Source organism: Myiozetetes cayanensis, unplaced genomic scaffold, assembly GCF_022539395.1.
Source record: "Myiozetetes cayanensis isolate MyiCay16 unplaced genomic scaffold, myiCay2020 scf1, whole genome shotgun sequence".
Classification (NCBI taxonomy): domain Eukaryota; kingdom Metazoa; phylum Chordata; class Aves; order Passeriformes; family Tyrannidae; genus Myiozetetes; species Myiozetetes cayanensis.
This window is the reverse complement of record NW_026086604.1, coordinates 145,987,124-146,006,232: the sequence shown is the minus strand read 5'-3', so window position 1 is coordinate 146,006,232 and position 19,109 is coordinate 145,987,124. Positions and strand designations below refer to the sequence as shown.

General features: G+C 40.9%; 1 protein-coding gene across 7 annotated transcripts in view; it reads left to right on the top strand.

Moving 5' to 3' along the window:
• LOC126642037 (sodium channel protein type 5 subunit alpha-like) overlaps positions 1–19,109 on the top strand; it is a 214,699-nt gene that overhangs the window by 66,231 nt on the left and 129,359 nt on the right. For all 7 annotated transcript variants that reach the window (XM_050319342.1, XM_050319334.1, XM_050319325.1 and 4 more), the window contains exon 8: positions 13,471–13,534. In XM_050319342.1, the coding sequence (XP_050175299.1) occupies positions 13,471–13,534 (64 nt within the window). The remainder of the gene's footprint in view (positions 1–13,470; positions 13,535–19,109) is intronic.

Sequence of the window (19,109 nt, the reverse complement as noted above, 5' to 3'; positions counted from 1 at the left end):
CACTGTAAAACCTCCACACCTGACTCCTGGAAGCTGCCTGGCATGGCCCAGGGTTCTGTTGAGCCAGGGATTAGGCCAAGGGCACCCATTCCCCACTATTCCCCACCCATTCCCACCATTCCCCACTGATGACTTCTGGCCTTTCTGCTGGATTCCTCTGCCTGCAGTCTGAGCAGCCTTGGAAGCAGTGGTGTTGGGAAAGTTTCATTCAAGGAATAGAAAGCTCAACACTGGTGTCTTTAAGACATGATGTGGTTGACCAGCATTAAGGAATGGCAGGTCACAAAGCTCTGGCTGAATTGAGGGTTGTCTTTGGAACTGGCCCTGACCATCAGGTTTTGTGTCCTCTCAATGTCTCTGTATCTGCCTCTTATCAGCTGAAAGGGGAAAGAGCTCTTGGACCTATGCTGAATGGTGAGGGGCCTGCTGACATGTTATCCTATCCACATTCCCTCTGCTTCCAGCTTGGAGATGAGTGAGGAACTAGTAAAGATATTTGTGCACCTGTGGTGGATTAAGGCACTTCATGGCTCCTCTGCCACAGATAACTGAGAGCTGTGTGAGGTGCTGCTCTCCCTCTCTCACAGAGGCATTGGGAGATAAAGTAGTGATGGTTGGAAGCATAAAACCCTGCAATAAAGGTGAAGGGATGAAATGGAGCTGTGAAGATAGTCTGGCTTTCTGGAAATGGAAGTAGGGTAAAGGTACCACTGGATAGGCTTTATTAAAATACAGTTAATGTCAGGGCCAGCTGCAGCACTGCTTGAAATGGGTGGAATTGTACAGCTGCTCCAGCATACCACGAGCAAGTTTATTTGTGTAGTCCTGATATGGGGAGGAGGGCACACATTCCCAGAAAAACATCTAGGAAATCCAGCAGTGGTTAATATGGCCATGAAAATATACTTGTTATCACTAAAGGAGATTTAACAATTACAAAGATAATCAACCTGGTGAGATAACAGATCAAAGTGAATTAAATTTTGACCATGTGGGATTACTAGGAAGTAATATTAATATCAATGAATGTTTTCATAGTATTTGAAAATAAAGTCATGGTCCATTATGGCAAACAGTCGTCTCTTACTTTGTATGGACAAAAAGGATTTAAATAGTTCAAGTGTTGAGGCACTGCAGTAGGCCACTGAAGACATAGAAGAAAAGTAGATTTATAGGAAAAATATAGTGATCTCTGAAAAAGAATAATGAAGCCTTCCTCGAAAAGCTGAAGAAGGGGGCTTAGCTATTAGGCTAGAGAGAACAATGTTAAGTAGGATTTTCATTTAATGTTGACTGTTGCACTAAAGCAATTCAGAAATCCAAGGACTGGCTCATTTTGTGTCTAGATGGGATAGTGCTTTGTATTTCATTTTGCATAAGCATTATGGTGAAATGAAGTGACTGTTTAAAAGACCAGTACTGACCACAATTTAATAACAGTCCGAATTTCAAGTACTGCAGGGAATTAAGCAATACATACAGTTAGATTAAAGTGTAGGCAGACCAAATTAGATAAAAACTGGAATATATTAAGAAACAGAATAGTGTCAGTGTTTATTCTGAAGAAGAACTAGGGAAGAAAATTGGCCAACATGTTGAGATAGTAGAGTTCACTCAAAGGGAGCACAGACAATTACAGAAGCTTTTTGGAGATTTCAGAACCAGTGTGGCTGTCACTTAGTTTGGAGCAGGGATACTAATCTAAAAAAACAAAACAAAACAAAACACCCTAGAAAACAGAAACTTGAAGTACTATCAGAGGTTCATAATAATATTTTTTAAAAAGGGGAAGGTAAAGAAATAAAGGAATGAAAACCACCAAAAAGTAAAATCAGAGAAATTGGTAATTTTTTTTCATCAGGACACCAAAACAGAGAATTAAACAGGATGATTATGCCAGTTCTGCTCTTCTTGGAGAGCAAAAATTTGCTTTGGATTATTTGAAAGAGATTTTAATGTTTTAAAGGACAGCAGGGAGCCTCTGAAATGGCATCAGCCTCCTCCTGTGCCTTTGAACCTTTTTTTGCATGGATGAAAAACCAAAAATGAGTGAAACCCCTTGAAAGGGTAATGCAGTGAAGAATTGCTTGATGCTGTAAAGGAAATGTCTGATACACTTAGTTATGAGGTGCAAAGAAAGATAAGAACTCAACTCTGAGTCTTTCAAAGCCCTTTTCAGTTTGAGATAACTGTGTGTCACAGGCACTTGGTAGAGGAGGCATTTTGTTTGTGTAGAAGGCCTGGCATAGCTACAGATTTGCCTTTTCATTCAAAACTGACTTTGTATATGGACAAAGTTCTGTACTCCTTCCTTAGTCGCTTTCAGCCTCCAAGCAGCAAATTTTTTCTCATCTGTCTTCTTGCCTCTTGTTTTGGTTTTATAGGTGGGGAAAAAACCCTGCCCATAAACTTGATTTGCATAATCACTAGCTTAATTACAATTATGAGGTAACTCTATTTTTGGTTGATCCTTAAGGAAATAACCACTCACACTTCAGGAATTTCTTCCCTTAATTAGATATTTAAGACTCACAGGTACTTTCCTGCTCTACCAGTGTTGTTGCCACAACCATCCTGGTTGATGGTGCAGGTGCTGCCTGGCCCCTCTACTACTCCTGTTCCTGCCTCCACCACCAGTAAAGGCGGTGTACCAGCACTGGGAGCAGTGGTGCAGGAACTGCAGTGGCAGAAGAAAAATCTTTTTTTCCCTAAATCTTGTCAGTCCTGCATCACAAGACTGCTAGTGTTGTTGATAATTGGTGGGTTCTCTCCTCTTGTTGGGCATCTGCCATAGGATAATCATACTCTAAATCCCAAAAGGAATTTCTGCCTATCCACCCAACAATTTGCTTGTTCTTGCCATCATTTCCATGGCTTCTGCAGCTGGAGGAAATGCTAGGTAACTTAGGAAGCAAGGGACAGCACCTTTAAGCATGGGGATTCAGTGGGAAAATTCACACTGAGAGATCTCTTCTTTCAGCTTCACTAATCACCAAGTGACCGCAAATATTCCTGATCAGACTGTCAAGAAGGGAAGTTTCTTGGCATTGTCTTAAAGACCTTAATTCTGTGAAAGAAACTTCAACCAAGTTACTGCAGGGGCCTCTGGTTTCTCAGCTTAATTACCAGGCACAGCAGTCATGGTAAGATGAGACAGCTTTTTAGTCTTTCCTCAACTCACAGTGGAGATGCAGATCTAAAATCTTCCTTTTAGTGGGCACTTCCCTCTCATGACAAATGGGAGAATTTTTATATTCTTTCCACCAATTTAGATGCCTCTAGGTCTTCAAAATTTACACAGCCTCTAAGAAGGCATATCAGAAAAATTATTCCACTCTGGCTTTCCCTCCCATGAGTAATGTTTAGCACTGCTAACCTATGGAGGGGAAAAAAAAGGAAGATTAAGGCAGAAGTAGCTCATCAGGTCTCACAGCCTTCTCCATAGGACTACCCTTTGTCTATGTGAATGGACTGTGGGATGGGGAACAGCTGAGCATCAGATAGAATCAGGCTAAAAAAATCTTCATGTCAAGTGCCAATGGTAAAGTTAGAATGGAGGCACAGCTTGCTCATCTGGGAAAATGCTGACTACTGGTAAGTAATTATTTTTCTACCTGAAATTCTAGAATTGGTAAGAGATTGCAATCAATAAGTCCAAGGAGGATTATTTTTAGACATTAATAATAACAAACCTGGGAATCTGAAGCTTTAGATGCAGCAGTGATTGTATATAGAAATTAAATAAAATAAAAGAAAAAGGTTGAAAATAATGGTAGTTTACATCCACACCATTATTATGTGATCAGTATATCAATATCAACTATTGGGCTGTTGATTATCTTGTGGAGAGCTCATAGTTTAGAAATACCAGCTGACTGAAAAACTGCAAGCTTAATTTCAGTACTTGTAAAGATTTCTAGGAAAGCTTCTCCAAATAACAGTTGTGAAACCCTGCCTTAAATTGTGGTGTTTAAATTAAAGATGTATTTGATGAAGTGAAGCTTTATGAGTGTGTGAGTTAGAATGGATTGAAAGCTATGGGATGTCAGACATGTCACTGGCTTAGAGATGTACCAATGGACTGAGTGTAGTTGATTCATGTGGCTGATGATTTTAGAACCTTTAATGTCATTTATGTATTCCATTATGAAAATGGATTATTGACTAGTCAATAAGTAGAAATCTGAGTACTTTTGCTGAGCAGGGCTTAATGTAAGGGCTGAATGCATAAGAAAAAATACTTTAGAAAAGAACCTTAAAAATATAATTAAATTATAAAATCACTTATGGAATGATAGTCTCAAAGTCCAGTATTTTCTTTTTCTTTAGACTAAATAACCTACTTAAGGCACTCTGAGTCTTGTTTTCAAAGTGTTTTACATATGTTTTCTCTCAAAATCAGACTCTTTTAAGTTAAAGAAGAGCAACCTTGTAGTTTCCTTTAGATAGTCCTATACAAGCAATTGACATTAAAAATAATTAATCAGTAAAATAAATGTTTAAGCTTTATAAACCTTTTACTGTGAGGAATCAGATACTATTTTTATAGATTAAAAGAGGCATTCTAGGGTTGTTGTGTTTTTTTCTTTCAGACTAGTTTCTGGTATTCATTTCATGGCAGTGATTTTTCTTTTCTTCTGGAGTCAAATTCTGTAGTTAACAAAGGTCTAGGGGGAAAAAAAGCAAAACTAAACAACTTTAATTAAAGAGAAAAAACACAGATCAAGATAAATGAAATATCTTGTTTGTCTTCTCCAGTTAGGCCTGGAAGCCTTACGGTTTCCTCAGGCTCTGTATTTAGAAAATGTGTATGTGAAGCTTTGGTGATACCCATCCAAATCCTGATCTTCTTGGGCACTTGAGAAGGGATCAAAGTCCTGTGGGAAGCAACTCATCTTGTGCATGGTGTGAATGCAACCAGAGCCAGTCTGGCTGCTGGGAGCTGATCAATCAGGAGCAGTCCCAGAACAATGTGAAATAATCCTAGAGCCTTTCCACATTCCTTCTCTCTGATGCCCTGGGTGCAATGCAGAGTTGAAGTGAAGGAGCATGGATGTTGAGGCAGTTGTCTGTGAATGTATAGAAATGTATGTCTGCATGGACACGAGGGGGTGTGTGTACATATGTATCTTTAAGCAACGTGCCTGATTGTTATCTCTGCCTAATGAATTGCTTCATTTTTGCTTTCAGAACCACTGAAATGGAACAGATACTCTGAATCTGTATGAGAACTGTATAGAAAACAATGATGTTCAAGTCAGATAACAAACACAGAAAGTTTGGGGGAGAGCTGAAGTGTTTGAGGTGTTGTCTGAGCTGGTAATAGAAGACAGAGAGTGTTTGATGAGTAATTATGGAGGTGGGAGGAAAGAGAGAAGCAATAAATCAAGTTGGGACTGGAATAGGTGTTTTATTATGTATGATTGTACATGAACCAGTGATTAAAACAAAGAACCTCTCTGGGTTTTCAGAGTGTGCTTGCCAGCATGGAATCTATTAGCGTTACTCCTCTGTTAACTGTAAATATTGTGTCTTTGTTCGGGTGCTGTGGATCTTTTGATAAATAGCTTCATAAATGCTCAAAACTTAATGCTCTGATGTGTTATTAACACGGGTATTGTACCTGTGCACTTTAATGTTTTAAGCTAAATAGAAAAAGAAAGCCCCATCTGCCGTATAGGGATCAGAAAAACATGGGAATTGGTGATGTTGAATCCCATACAGTCCCTTTCTGACCATTCAGTAAGATATTTTTTAGCCTTGTGGTGAAATATTTAGTTCTTGTATTGGACCAGTTTGTACAGAAGGAGGATTTATGCCTTGGGTACACTTCTTTTACTCTCAGCACTGCTCACAGAGAGATCTGCTGGAGGAAAGGTCTGTCACAGAAGATTCAGACTGAACCTGTACCTTCAAATTGTTCATTAACTACCAAATTAACATACCAATTGACCTCCACAGTGATGTGCATTTGAAAGGGCTTTGTCTTTGCCCATTGGAGCTGGTCCATGGACTGCTCCTTGCTCCAGGTTCAGCAATAATGTGCCTTGCAAAGGCAAGAGGCAGCTTCCACTTTTAACTCTGAACACTCAGCCCAGGTGCACTTTGAGACCACCAGCAGAGAACAACTTGCATCTCAGCTTTTTCTGATTGCACTGGTTTTAAGGAATAAGTAAAGAAATATTTTCTCCTGATACTTTTCATGAGTGCTGAGTTCCCCTAAGTGAGGTGGAGATAAAATACAGGAATTCCCAGGCTCAGTCTTGCCTTGGTGTACCTACAGCAGCACCCCTCTGTGGCACTGAACAGCCTCATATGCTCCAGAAAAAATTAGTAGAGCTCAAAGAATAGATATTTTTCTATTTTTTTATTAACATTAACTATTATAACTCAGAAATAACCTTATCTACATCAGCAAAAAATCTCCCCCTTTGAATGTTTTGGCCACAGAGACAGCCTGTGGCAACAATTTTAGCCGTTCAAATGGGAAGTGTAGTGAAAAATATTTCCTTTGCCTTTATTTTGAAATTTCCTCTCTTTTTTTTTTTTTTTTTTTTTTTACCTCTCCATTTTCTCAAGGCAAAAAACATTGTTATCACGTTCTGTCACCGGAAGCACACAAAGCTCCCTGTTCTCCTTTTCCAGACTACATACTGTTTTTTACTGGATAATCACCTCTTTTCTAGGATAAAAGATGTCCATTTTTTCAATTTTTGCTCTTCTTAAACATTCCCCAGTCACTTTCATTACCTTCTCAATACTTTTCAGTCCGGGCAGTTACACTATTGAAAGCAATGTCGTGGTCTGTGTTCTGGATCATAGAGTCATTTAGGTTGGAAAAGACCTTTAAGACTGTCAAGTCCAACCATTAACCCAGCACTGCCAAGGCCACCACTAAACCATGTCCCTAAGTGCCATATCTACACATCTTTTAAAACACTTCATGGAATGGTGACTTCATCACCTCCCTGGGAAGCCTGTTCCAATGCCTGACAACCCTTTCCATGAAGAAATATTTCCTAATATTCAATCTAAACCTCCTGTGGCACAACTTGATGTTTTTTCTGGTACTGTCACATGTTACCTGGGAAAAGAGCCCAACCCTCACTTGACTACAACTTCATTGTAGTGAGTCCCCCTGAGCCTTATTTTCTCCAAGCTGAGCTCCCCCATCTCCTTCAGCTGCTCCTCATCAGACTTGTGCTCCAGACCCTTCGCCAGCTCCATTGCCCTTCTCTGGACACACTCCAGCACCTCAGTATCTTTTTTGTAGTGAGGGGCCCAAAACTGAACACAGGATTTGAGGTGCCTCATCAGTGCCAAGCACAGGGTGACTTGCTCTGGTCCTGCTGGACACACTGTTTTGATACAGGCCAGGATGCCTTTGGCCTTCTTGGCCACTTGGGCACACCTGGCTCATGTTCAGCTGCTGTCAGCTGGCACCCCCAGCCCCTCCTTTTCCACTGGGTCCTTTGGGGGCACTCTTGCCCACTAGAACTGCGTGGGGTTGTTGTGACCCAAGGGCGGAACCCAGCACTTGGCCTTGTTGAACCTCATACCATTGACCTCAAACCCATTGATCCAGCCTGGCCAGATCCCTCCGCAGAGCCTTCCTGCCCTCCAGCAGATCCACAGGTGTCATCTGAAAACTGTAGGTGCTCTCAATCCCTTTGTCCAGATCGTTGCTTAAGATAATGAAGACAACTTGAAACAACCCACTGTTAATCAGTTTGTTTCCTGTTTAACACTTCATCCTGGTCCTCCTGTATCTCAATATTACACTTTTCTTTGATCACAACTTCATATTACATAAAAATGTTGACAAAGAATCCCTAAAAAAACCCCAAAATTCATCTCTCCTACCTGAACTTATACAGGGAATTTAAGACTTGACAAGGTTATGTATAGGTGAGATTTTCTCCTTCTCTGCTTTACTTCACTTTCTGTCAACATAATATCCCATTTTGCTTTTCTCCTTCTTTTTTTTTTTTTTTTTTTTTTTTTTCCCTGTGGAATAGACCCCTCTAGTATTCCTCATTCAGTCCTGCTCTCAGACTTTATTTACCTGGAAAATCTGTGTATAGCAGATGTCACCTCTCTGGCCACCCTCTTTCCATTGTACTTGTCACAAAGAGGTGAAGGTGCAGCCCTCTGTTAGCCTGTAGAGATACCGCACATTGACTTTTCATCTTAACCTATGTTTTCTGTCTCTCAGCCAGTTTTTGATCCAATTTATTGGTTTTCTTTATCGCAGTAAGTGCAGGACTATTTTTTTTGTTGTTATTTTTCTGTCATCTGTCTGTAATCACAAACGCATTCGACCCTTGTAGCCGTTTTTGATTTTAATTCTTTTGTGTGAAACATATAAAAAAATTCCACAAAACGCAAACCCTCTACAAAACTTCCAGAGAGCACTCTTCATCACTTTGCTGCCTATTCATGTGAAGCATATGTCTAAACAAGTGGTACTAAATATGCTTTTAGTTACGTGCTATGCACCCTACAGTCCTAAGAGCGTGGGTCTGCGTGACTGGACACAGAGGCAGGGAAGGGGGTTATCTGAAGATGTTTAAAAGCCAGCATGCATATTTATTTCTAGTCATTGTCTCCTCTCTCGTCTTCCTGGGGATGCTCATGGACTTGGCAAGATCCCCAAGCCAATTTGACAGCACCTAAATTCTCCACTCTCCTCCAGTGCACATCTCCAAGTGCTCCTGATGTGCTTTTTGTTCCCTCAGACCATGCGGGCAGCACAAAACAGGTACTGTGGATCTCTGAGGCTTTCAGAGCCTCTTCCTAGTGCATGGAAACCATCTAGCAGGGGGCTTGATTGATAGTGTTAGTGGCTTTTTCCCAAAGAGGGAAAAAGCTTTTTTCCCCAAAGAGGGAAAAGTACTACCAAAACTGGAGGTGTTTTCTGTGCTGTGCTGACTGCTGAGCCTGGCTGGGAAATTAATTCTTTGTCTTGTCTCAAGCATGGGGAGAAGCACTAACAGGAGCTTACCAGAGACACTCAAGCTGAAGGAGGCCACTTTCCTCCCAGCACCTCGTCGAGTGGCTTTCTGCAACATCCTCCCAGCCCTCCATATTTCCTGCAAGATACTTCTTGCCCAGAATTCAAGGCTGTGTTTACCATAAAGTCACATAATAGCCAGTGATGTACATTAGGTTGTCCCCTTGATCTCTGCCCCTTCTCTTCTACCCACCCAACCCACTCGTCTTCACCATAATTCCTCCTGTTCCTTTTTGAACTGAAGTTTTGAAAATGTCCTGCCACATGGTAATGGGATAAGGAGGCAGGAGAGAGCTGGGCCAGAAGTGAGTTCCCATGGGAAGAGGGAGGGAGGGATGGGAAGCAAGGAGAGAAGAGCACTCAAGAGCCTGTGAAACCCAGCAGAAGGGTCAGCAGCAGCAAATGCCAGGGGACAGCAAAGGACAGCCAGATCCCCTGTCACGGCCTGAGCAACAGGAGGGTAACTGATTATTATAATTATTTGCAACCCCTTTTAGCAGGGATGAACTAAACTGGCAGCGCCATTTATTTCCCAGGCATTCTTCCCTAATAACACCCTTAATACAGCCTGTTCCACCGCTTTTGTGAGGCATGTTTTTTCATCTTCAAACTCAATTTCGTTTATTAGAGGCTTCGCCGTGTGTGACACAGTGTGCACACAGCAAGTGCAGCGAGGACCCGCTTTAATTACTATGTATTACCAGGAGGTACAGCGTGTTTGCGCCGGTGGGCGAAAGGGCGAGGAGGGGGTGTTATCTGTTTTGCTTCTGTGTCACGTATCACAACTGCAAGGCGACGGGGCTCTCTGAATTGCATTTTTTAGATTTGGAATCGGGACGTTTGGTGGCTTGTCAGTGCTTTCTGCCAGCCATAGCACGGGGAGAGAGCCTCCGACCAGTGAGCAGCCGTGTGGCTGCAATAAATAGTCTGAGATAACGGACACCTCTCTGAAAGGTTTTGTTAGAAAGTCAGCCAGAGGACTCTTCTCTGGGCAGTGACTAATGATATTTGAATGTTGCTCTTTATGCAAGTGTGATAATATATAGGACTGTTTTTTTTTTTCTTTTTTAAATTGGAATTAATTTGTTGTAAGATGAGTCAAAACAACATTTCAGTTGGGCCTTCGAAAGAGGAGCAGAAGCTGGAGGCAAGAAACTGTTTTATAAGCTGACTCTAACCTTTTTTTTTATTTTTCTTAACTAGAAAATTTTCCTTTCCTGTGCACAGAAATGAGGAAAGTTTCTACCCTGCAGTCTATGTATCCCCCTGGCTTTCTGCTCTGTTGTGTGATATAGGTGTGGAAACCATAAGCTGGAGCATACTTTTAATTGGAACAAATAATTTTTTAGGAAGTTTGCCTTTTTTTTTTTTTTTTTTTTTTTGTAATTTGACAATTGGAGACATTACGAATGTTTTCTCTATTAGAATAACCTGATGTGGAAGGGATCAATGCAGAAACTTGAAAGATACTGAGAAAACAGAAAAAGTGTAGAATGAAACAGCCAAAATGATGAAGAAGTGACTTTGGAAGAAAGAGATTGCAAGAGTAGTCCAAGAGAATTTGTGTATTTCCTCACAACTGGCATATAGTGACTTTAAAGCTAGGGCCAGTGCTGTGTGCTTTAAGAAGTGTAGGAGGTAGAGCATGGGCTTGCAGGAGACCTCGTTATTCACACCATTTTTAATTCTTTTTAATATGACTTACCCTGGAAATTCCTGTAGAAAAGTTCCTAAAAGGCAATGTATATACTATAACTGTGACATCTACATTTTAGTAAAGCTGGTAGAAAGAAAAAAAAAAAAAGCATTTCCTTTGGAAAGAATGGCACATTGCATAAAGTCTGTGCACACACACACACACATACATATGTGTAGAAATGTAATTGTTTTGGCTTGATTTGACTTTGAAGATAAAATAAATAAATAAAAAGCCCACCTAAAATGGAGGGGTTTGGTTTTATTTTCCGTATTTGTTTTCCTATTTTCTTTCCCACTCACATGCTGAAATTTTTAAGTGAGAAAACTGACGAAACAAAACAAAAACCAATTGCACTCCTCCAAGTCAATGAAAAAGTCATCGTGTTTTCAGGCAGTGTCGATCAGTTTGAGCAGTCTGTGTTTCAGAGAGAAAATCTTACTCTATAGGAAAAAGAAGCTTCTTGTTCTTTGCCCGTGTTAGAGTTAACTGATGGAAAGCTGAGGCCATGGGTTAATATGATACAGAGGTGGTTTGTTCTTAAAAGCAAGAGTGATGACTGTTTGCTTCTTGCAGACCTCTGATTGCCCAGCAGGCTTGATTGAAATCCAAACCAACGTGCTCTGAGGGACAAACTGATTGTTGTGCACAATTTTGTTAATACAGCAATTTGTCTCCTTGGGTATAATACTGTAATACCCCCTTTATTTATCAGTAGAGAATCAGGAGCTCAGCTCTTCCTCAGCCTGAGGTTTGGCACATTGGCCATGACACTCCCTTGCACAGTTGCAGACCCTGTGGTGAAGTTACCCCCTCCCAGCAGCCCCTGTGCAGTTCCTCAGTGTGCATTTTGTGGGGCTCTTTGGCACCTGCCTTATTGATTGTTTTAGAAATGTAACTGTTTAAAGTCAGGAGCAGACAACAGAATTTTATCTGTTCTTGAGAATTCAAATTTTTTGCTTGCACACAAGAGTCTTCTTGTCCTCCTTAATCCTGTGTTCAAACTCTGTTCTCATCTTCTGATCTGGCTGAGCAGGAGGCGTTGGTTACATCTTCAATCAGCACTGTGCTCCAGAACTTTGATCAAATCTAGAATCGTAGAATGGTTTGTTTTGGAAGGGATGTTAAAGATCGTCTAGTTCGAGGAGAAAGTGATCTGGTGTGTTCGTGTCACTGACTGTGTGTATCCTAAATAAGATAGCACCTGTCCTGAGAAAAGCACAGGTCTTTGACCAGCAGAACTGGAGGGCGGAAGGCGATGCAGAACGTGGCATCCTTTCCCCTTCTGTGGTGATTGATCACCAATCCCTAACCATGTTCAATTCCTGGGTGTTGCTGTCAGGCAAGATGCTTCTGTAGAACGCCCATGTGTAACACAAGGTTGAAAAACATACAGTCTGAGCAGGATATATGCTCTGATAACTTGTGAACAGCATCACGTGCCCTCATCACCACAAGCTCATGGGCAGTAATTCCCTCTTGGCATGCAACAGAGCAGGGCTTTTCCACTGCTCGCAGCTTACTGAGAAAGCCACAGCACATCTGTTCGGTGGTTGAGCCACTGAGCATTCTTTGCATACCCTGCCTGGATAAGCTGTCACTCTTCATTTTTAAAGCATTTCACAACACAGGGTTAGCCTAGAATGGAGAACCTGTTCTGAGCATCATCTGCAGAGGCCCCTCTGCTCACGGAGACTTACTGTGTAAGGCTGCCACCATCGTGTGTTATGTCAAGAGGGGATCACATCCTCTCTGCTGCAGCAAAGCACACCAGATTATCTACCTTTCACCAGTCAGCTGCGGGCCTCTGTTTTGCATTTATTATGTTTTAAGATCAGTGCTTTTATCTGTTTTTTCCATGTTCCTTAGAACATCTCCTTTTTTTCACACTCTCTCTGGAACGCTGATTTTGCTCATCCTTTAGAGAAGAAGTTGGCCTCCTGTTCTGTGTCTCTGAATGTTAGACTTGGTTGGCTGGGGATAGGAGAGGGAATGTGTATGCAAAGTCACTCATTAGCCTGAAGATGTTAATTTCCTTAAGCCTTATTGATAGTCAACCAGGGAATGATCCACAGCACTTAAATTTAGCTTACTCCTTCGAATCTCCCTTGAGAAGTGTCTGTCTCTTCTCATTGCCATTACAGATGACTACATTGATAAATATTTGTCTTTATGAATACTTCCTTGTTTGTTTGATCTTTAACAGGGTGCATTTTTGTTTCTTTTGCTTTATACTCTGTGTTTTCTATGCAGAGCAAAATCCACCAGACTGGGGGAGTGGGCTGCTTTGTTAGTATTATTACATTCTGACTTATAGCTGGTTACATTTTTAGCCTATGAGTCAGGAATTTCTATCACAACCTTCAATTAATATGTGTATCATCAGTGCAGAGACTACAAGTTACAGGCAAACATATGGCTTGGTTTCATTACATTTATGGAACTCAGTAACAATGTTCTTGGTTAGAACATCCAGGGACGTGGCTAGGTAAGGTTTCCTACAAACATTGCCCACAGCTTATTGCCACCTTATTCAGCTGTCCAGATGTGGAATACAAACAGCAAGTGCTTAAATAGATTTGAAAAATATATTTGTTTGTGCAATTAGTAGAAGTTAAAATTAGCAAAACAAAGCAAAAGGATGCCATTCATCTCTCAGTTACTGTCCCAACTGAATATGCTGGTTGACGGACGATATTTTTGAATGTTATCATTTCCGGAATGTGTTTATTTAGAAGCCATTTCTCTATTTCTGTTGCAGTAAACTATTTCATAAAAAATGGTACAGAAGATGTGTTACTGTGCGGCAATAGCAGTGATGCTGGGTAAGTACTTTAAAAATATCTTCACTTCCCTTTGGTTTTGTTGCTGGGTGTTTTATCATTTTTGCTACCTTTTCCTTTTGTTCTGTCCACTTCTCACCAGCATGAAGTAGATATTTCAACTTCCTTGTGTCAGGCCTAATAGGAGAGAGGATAATGACAATATTGTGCATGGTAATACAATTTTCTGAATGGCAGGGAAGTTTGTGTGTGTCACTTATTCAGGTCTGAAATCTTTAGGGGCCTTATTACAGTTCCCTTTCAGTACATTTAAACTTATTGGTAAAAAAATAGCAAAAGCTAAGTAATACTTCTGCTGAGTGGAGAGTACTTTAAAAGAAACAGAACAGGAATGGAAACAGAAAAGCTGGAGGGATTTAGACTGATGATGAATTCCAGGCTTTTCACAAAGGAAGATAAACAAAACAAATGCTAGTCCCCAAAATAACATGCTTTGGAGGTGGGAAAGTACTCAGGTTTGAGTTGCAGTCTACATTTGTATTTGATATGATTGTAGACTATGAGTGTTTCCTTTTCTTTACTGTACAGACAATGAAGAGATCCTGTGGTACACTAACTTATTTTGCATAAAGGACTTTGTTCATATCCCTGCCATCCATAGATGCTAGTGGTTCCTCCTGCATGCAGTCCTCAGGGTCTAAGTACACTGTCAGAGCGTGTGATTGTATTTGACAGGTTCTCATGATCTTGATGGAAAAGACGGGATGGAGAGGGATGGGATCTTGTGTGGTCAGAGGAGATTACAAACCATGCAGATTATAGGCTGGTAAAAGTTGTAGGAAAAGGAAAAAAATACCTTGGAGTGGTGGGATGGATGAGCTTTTGAACCAAATATGTGAGAGCATTTGAACAAAGGAGATGGGGGACCTTGGCCAAGTGAGGAGAGGAGATGAGATGATCTACTTCTGGAGGGAACTGAGGTTCAAGTTTTGAGTTGGTACAAATAAATGTGGAACACTGCAAAAAAAATAGGGTTTAACTTAGGGAGAACGTAATGAAAAAAAGGGTATGTGTGTGTAGGGAGACAGCAGGAAGATGAAGAGAAGATAAAATCTGAACTTACTTTTGGACAAGAAGGCAAGAAAAGCCTCAGGGTCCATGGGAGAGACGCTTTGCTTTCTGCTGCCACTCTCTGTATCTGTATTTACATAAGACAAAGGGAAAGCCCAGTGTCAGCCTTCCCTCTGCAGGTCTTGTGTGTCTGATCTGTACTGCCAGCTAAGTTAGACTGTAGCTCCTTGGGCAGACGGCCATGCTTTCCCCTTTGTTTGTTCCACGGAAGGTACAATGTCAGCATCCATTAATTAAGTCCTTTGTTGATTGTAATACATTCCATTTATCCAGGCTCAGGCAGGACTCCAAGACTATTGGGATGTTTCCCGGGAATCCCAGGATCTGGCAATCTGCATATGCTGGAGAACTTCAGCCTTTGCTAACCAATTGGCAAAAATATTGAGAAGAAAAAAAAAAAATGTTCAGCACAGTAATATTATTTTGCATGTCATGAAATATAGCTGTTTCTCACTGATGACCTGAACCGTGGTTCAGGAAAGGTGCTAAGGTCATGAGCAATGAGTAAGGGTGGATTAGATTATAGCTATTTCTGAAGCATGGTTTAGAGACTACTGCTGTGGAATTGTTCAAGTGGTGGGAAGCTAAATATCAATCCAATACCCATGGAGTATTTATATATTGGTAGCCTGTATGGATTTAAGGGTTAGGTTCTAGAGAGCTTTATGAGCAAACCCACCTTTATTTCCTTCCTCAGAAAGTCAATAAATTGCAGCAAAAAGCTGTGATTGGAGAAAACCTCTGATGGAGGCACTATGCCCATGAGAGATTCACAGCCTGAAACAGCCAGGGGAGAACTTGCAGCTCTTTATTATAAGAAGAAGAAAATGCCACCCACACACAGAGTGTCCTTGTACTTGTTTTGATAAATACATCAAAACTGTCAGTGTTTGTGACATTAAGGGAAACCCACTTTCCCTTTATGCCTCAGCCCTTTCTTCTTCAACCTCTTGCTGTTTTAGTTAAGTATTTAATACCACTGGGTAAGGTTTGGTTTTAAATGCCTAAAACTGGGGAATAAATATTCCTACTTATACTGGTTTTTTTAAGCTCAGGACTAGCAAATGTTGTCTCCTCTGCTATACATTGCACAGGGTTACAGCCAGTCATCCACTCCTGTTGTTTAAAGACATGAAGATAATTAGAAAGATGATCCTAAGGCCCCAGGGGATGTGCAAAGTCATGTATTCCCACCTGTTAGGACAGAGAGACCATCACTTAAAACCTGACGTATCTAAGAGAGTGGATTGCTTTTCTCTCACCCTTCAATGATCAAAGCTAAGAGCAAGTGCATTCGATAGTAAAACAAAATCCGCATGTGTGGGACCTTCTGGGACAGGTTGTACCACAGGATCAGGGGAGGGGAGTTAAGGGGAAGTAGATGCATCATTTTGTGGTTCCTTCATTTGTTAGTAATGAAATTAATGACAAGTGGGGACACTTCAGTTGGGAACCCAAGGAGGCATCAGGAAGGTGTGCTCAGGAAAGACAGCTGGTAAAGCCATGTCTGACTGTTCATAGCATTTGTGGAGCTTGCTTGTGCTCCCAGTTTGGAGCTTGAATTCATTAGTCTCTGGGGTACACTGAGTACTCAAAGGAACCACAGGGAAGGGCGGTGTTGTGTGTGCGCTCCTGGAAGGATTTGTTGTTAGAGTGAGTGATATGTGTTGTGGCCAGGATATTAAATCTCAGGGTAATTGACAAAGCCATTTTAGTGCATTTTTAAAAGCATGTTAATGACACTCTGAGGTTTGGCTGATGGCTGTTATTATAGAAGAGTAAAAAAAAAAACCTAAATGAATCTGCTATGGCAATTATTAGGTGATGAGACTCAGATGGTCTAATGTAAGAGCATGTAGTGATGGAGACTGCAACCTGAGCTGGAGTAGCAAGCCAAAATCAGCAGGGAAAGGATCATCAGTGGATTCTGTATCACAGACAACCTAATTATCTCCAAGGTGGAGGCTTTATTACATTACTAGGAAGGACTGTTTTCTGAACAAGCACCCAAGCTGCCAATAAAGCAGGAGGTAATGGATCTAGCTAATATTGATTCTAGTTCAGAAGGGATTTGAATAGATGTATGTCACTCAGCAGCAGAAAACATGTCTTTAGTACTTGATCTGGCAGATGCAAGAAAAAAACCCATTTATTAACATTTTTAGATATGCTCAAGCAACATCAAGAAGTTTTTTTTACTTTAAAAACCATGCTGCCAAGACATGGTAGGAATGTTTGGGAGATGGCATATTTCTCAGGGACACAAAGGCTAATCTGTCTGTGGGATTTTCCATTTTATGCCTCAGAAACATTCTTCTTGGTTCCTGAAATTTGAGGTTTTTTTTATTTTATTTAATCAAATAGAACTTTTGTCTTGCTTTTCATTTTGTTTGTCCAACTTCATTTTCCCCCTTGATGCACTGCAGGAATTTCCTTTGCACTTAGAAGGGACAGTATACAATGGAAATAAGAAGTGATGTTTGGAGAAAAGAGAAAATCAAATGAATGTGATCAAAGGTGTTGTTTATCTCACCGTGAATGCTACTGACATGTGCTTGGTGTTTCACAAGCACATTCAGAGAACTACGTTAATGGAAAACTCCTCTGCTCTGAGATTTGTGTCACGGATTGGTCAGACACTGGAATCAGTGCTAACAGCAATCCTCTCTTAGCAAAAAAAAAAAAAAAAAGAACTAAAAAACATAGTGTATTTGTAGAATTGTTCATATTTCTAGATATGTTTTGATGTTAAATTTGGTTGTTCTTTTGGATGTGGTTGCACAGGAATATACCCAAGTTGTTTCTCTTTGCAATTTCAAGTTCTTTTATTTGCTTTTTTTAAAATAAATGGAGAAGGCTCAGATAGTCTGACTTGCAAAGGGGTTGCAACTCTGTGAATTGGCTTTTCAATCAATTTAATTCCCAGTATATAGCTTATCCAATTTTAAACACCTTGTTTTAGCCCCAAGGAAGGTCCAGTAAAGAGCTGGTACAATGATCAAATATTTGGAAGATCTTAGCCAGGAGCAGAAGGTGGAAACTGCTCTATCCTAAGTGAAATCCAGTCTTAGCATCAAGTGGACCTTTATTTGCAAAGGCCACAGAACAGCAGGTGACAGCAGGCACTGCTACACACTGCCTATTATCAGGCATATGGGCCTCCTGCAGGGGTCTTTTGCCACTGCCCTAGTGTGTGAAATGGCCACATATTCACAGATGAGTATTCATGGTGATAGTGCCCAAGGGAAGGCCTGGGAAAGGAAAGGTGATGGTTTAGAGTGTGCTCAGGGACCTAGAGCAAGGACAAAGCCTGGCACTCAGTGCCTGGCCCCAGGCAACGGGACACGGGCAAAACGAGGGAGCCTCCAAGGGCTCTCAGAAGCAGAGAAGGTGGTCCCACCTTCAGATCCAACAAAGTATCAGCAATTCCGCTACCATGCATCACCCTGTTGCCATCTCCAGACCAGACCTCGAGTGGGTGGGCTGTGGGAACTGATCTGTGTCAGGCTGCACCAACCTGGTCATGTTGCCCTTGCAATTATGGCTTGTCCTTCATGACTGGTAACCATTCACTTTGATGAGATAACCAGTACTGCAGAATCCACTGCTTCCCTGCAGAGTAAAGACTTGTGGGGGCTGCAGCAGCTTGGAATTATCTGTCTGTGAGAAAGGAAGATACATTTCAGCTCTAAAGCATTTCCACTTTTATCCTGTTGTAATTTCACAGGGAGGTTTTTCTGGTGTGCTTAGACTGCTGTTTTTATTTCCCCTTCTGCCTGAAGGTTCGGGTGAGCAATAGAAACAGCAAGGAAATTTGTCCATTATGAGAAAGAGACAAGATGCTGTCAATGTAAAAAGTAAACAAGCAGACACAAAAGAGAAACTTAAATTTGTTCTTTTCACTTTTTTCACTTGGAACTACAACATGGAGCTGGATTTTCAGAAAAGTGTACATGTTTTAAATCTGTTGTCTCCCCTTTGGATCTCAAGGTCAGACTGCTTAAATTTTTTTTTCTTCCCTTACACATGATATGTCCTGTGTATTCAGCTCATGGGCAGGAATAGTCTACAAGATCATACTGACAATGAAAGCACATTTGCATCATGTCTGTACTGATATTACCAAAAAGACTAGTGAACAGGAAGGAAAAGCAGGCAGTAAAGCTACTTCAGGAACAACAAGAAAGCACCTTTGGCAACTGCATCCTAGTAACTGTTGCTATAGAAACTTTAGCTACCTTTATTCTCACTATGACCTTGATTTTTCTTAACAGGATACATTAAAATAATGTACACTGTGGGGCAAGATTCTTTGTGATTTGGTAAATTCTGTCACTGAGCTTATTCCATAGAAGGGATGAAGGAATGACCATGTGGTGCAGTGCTCCTCAAAGTTTTTGTGTCAGTCCTAACTCTAAGATGTTATCTGAAAAAAAGAACGTTTTCTTTTGTGTTGTGGCATTTTACTAAGGTAATAACACCAGCA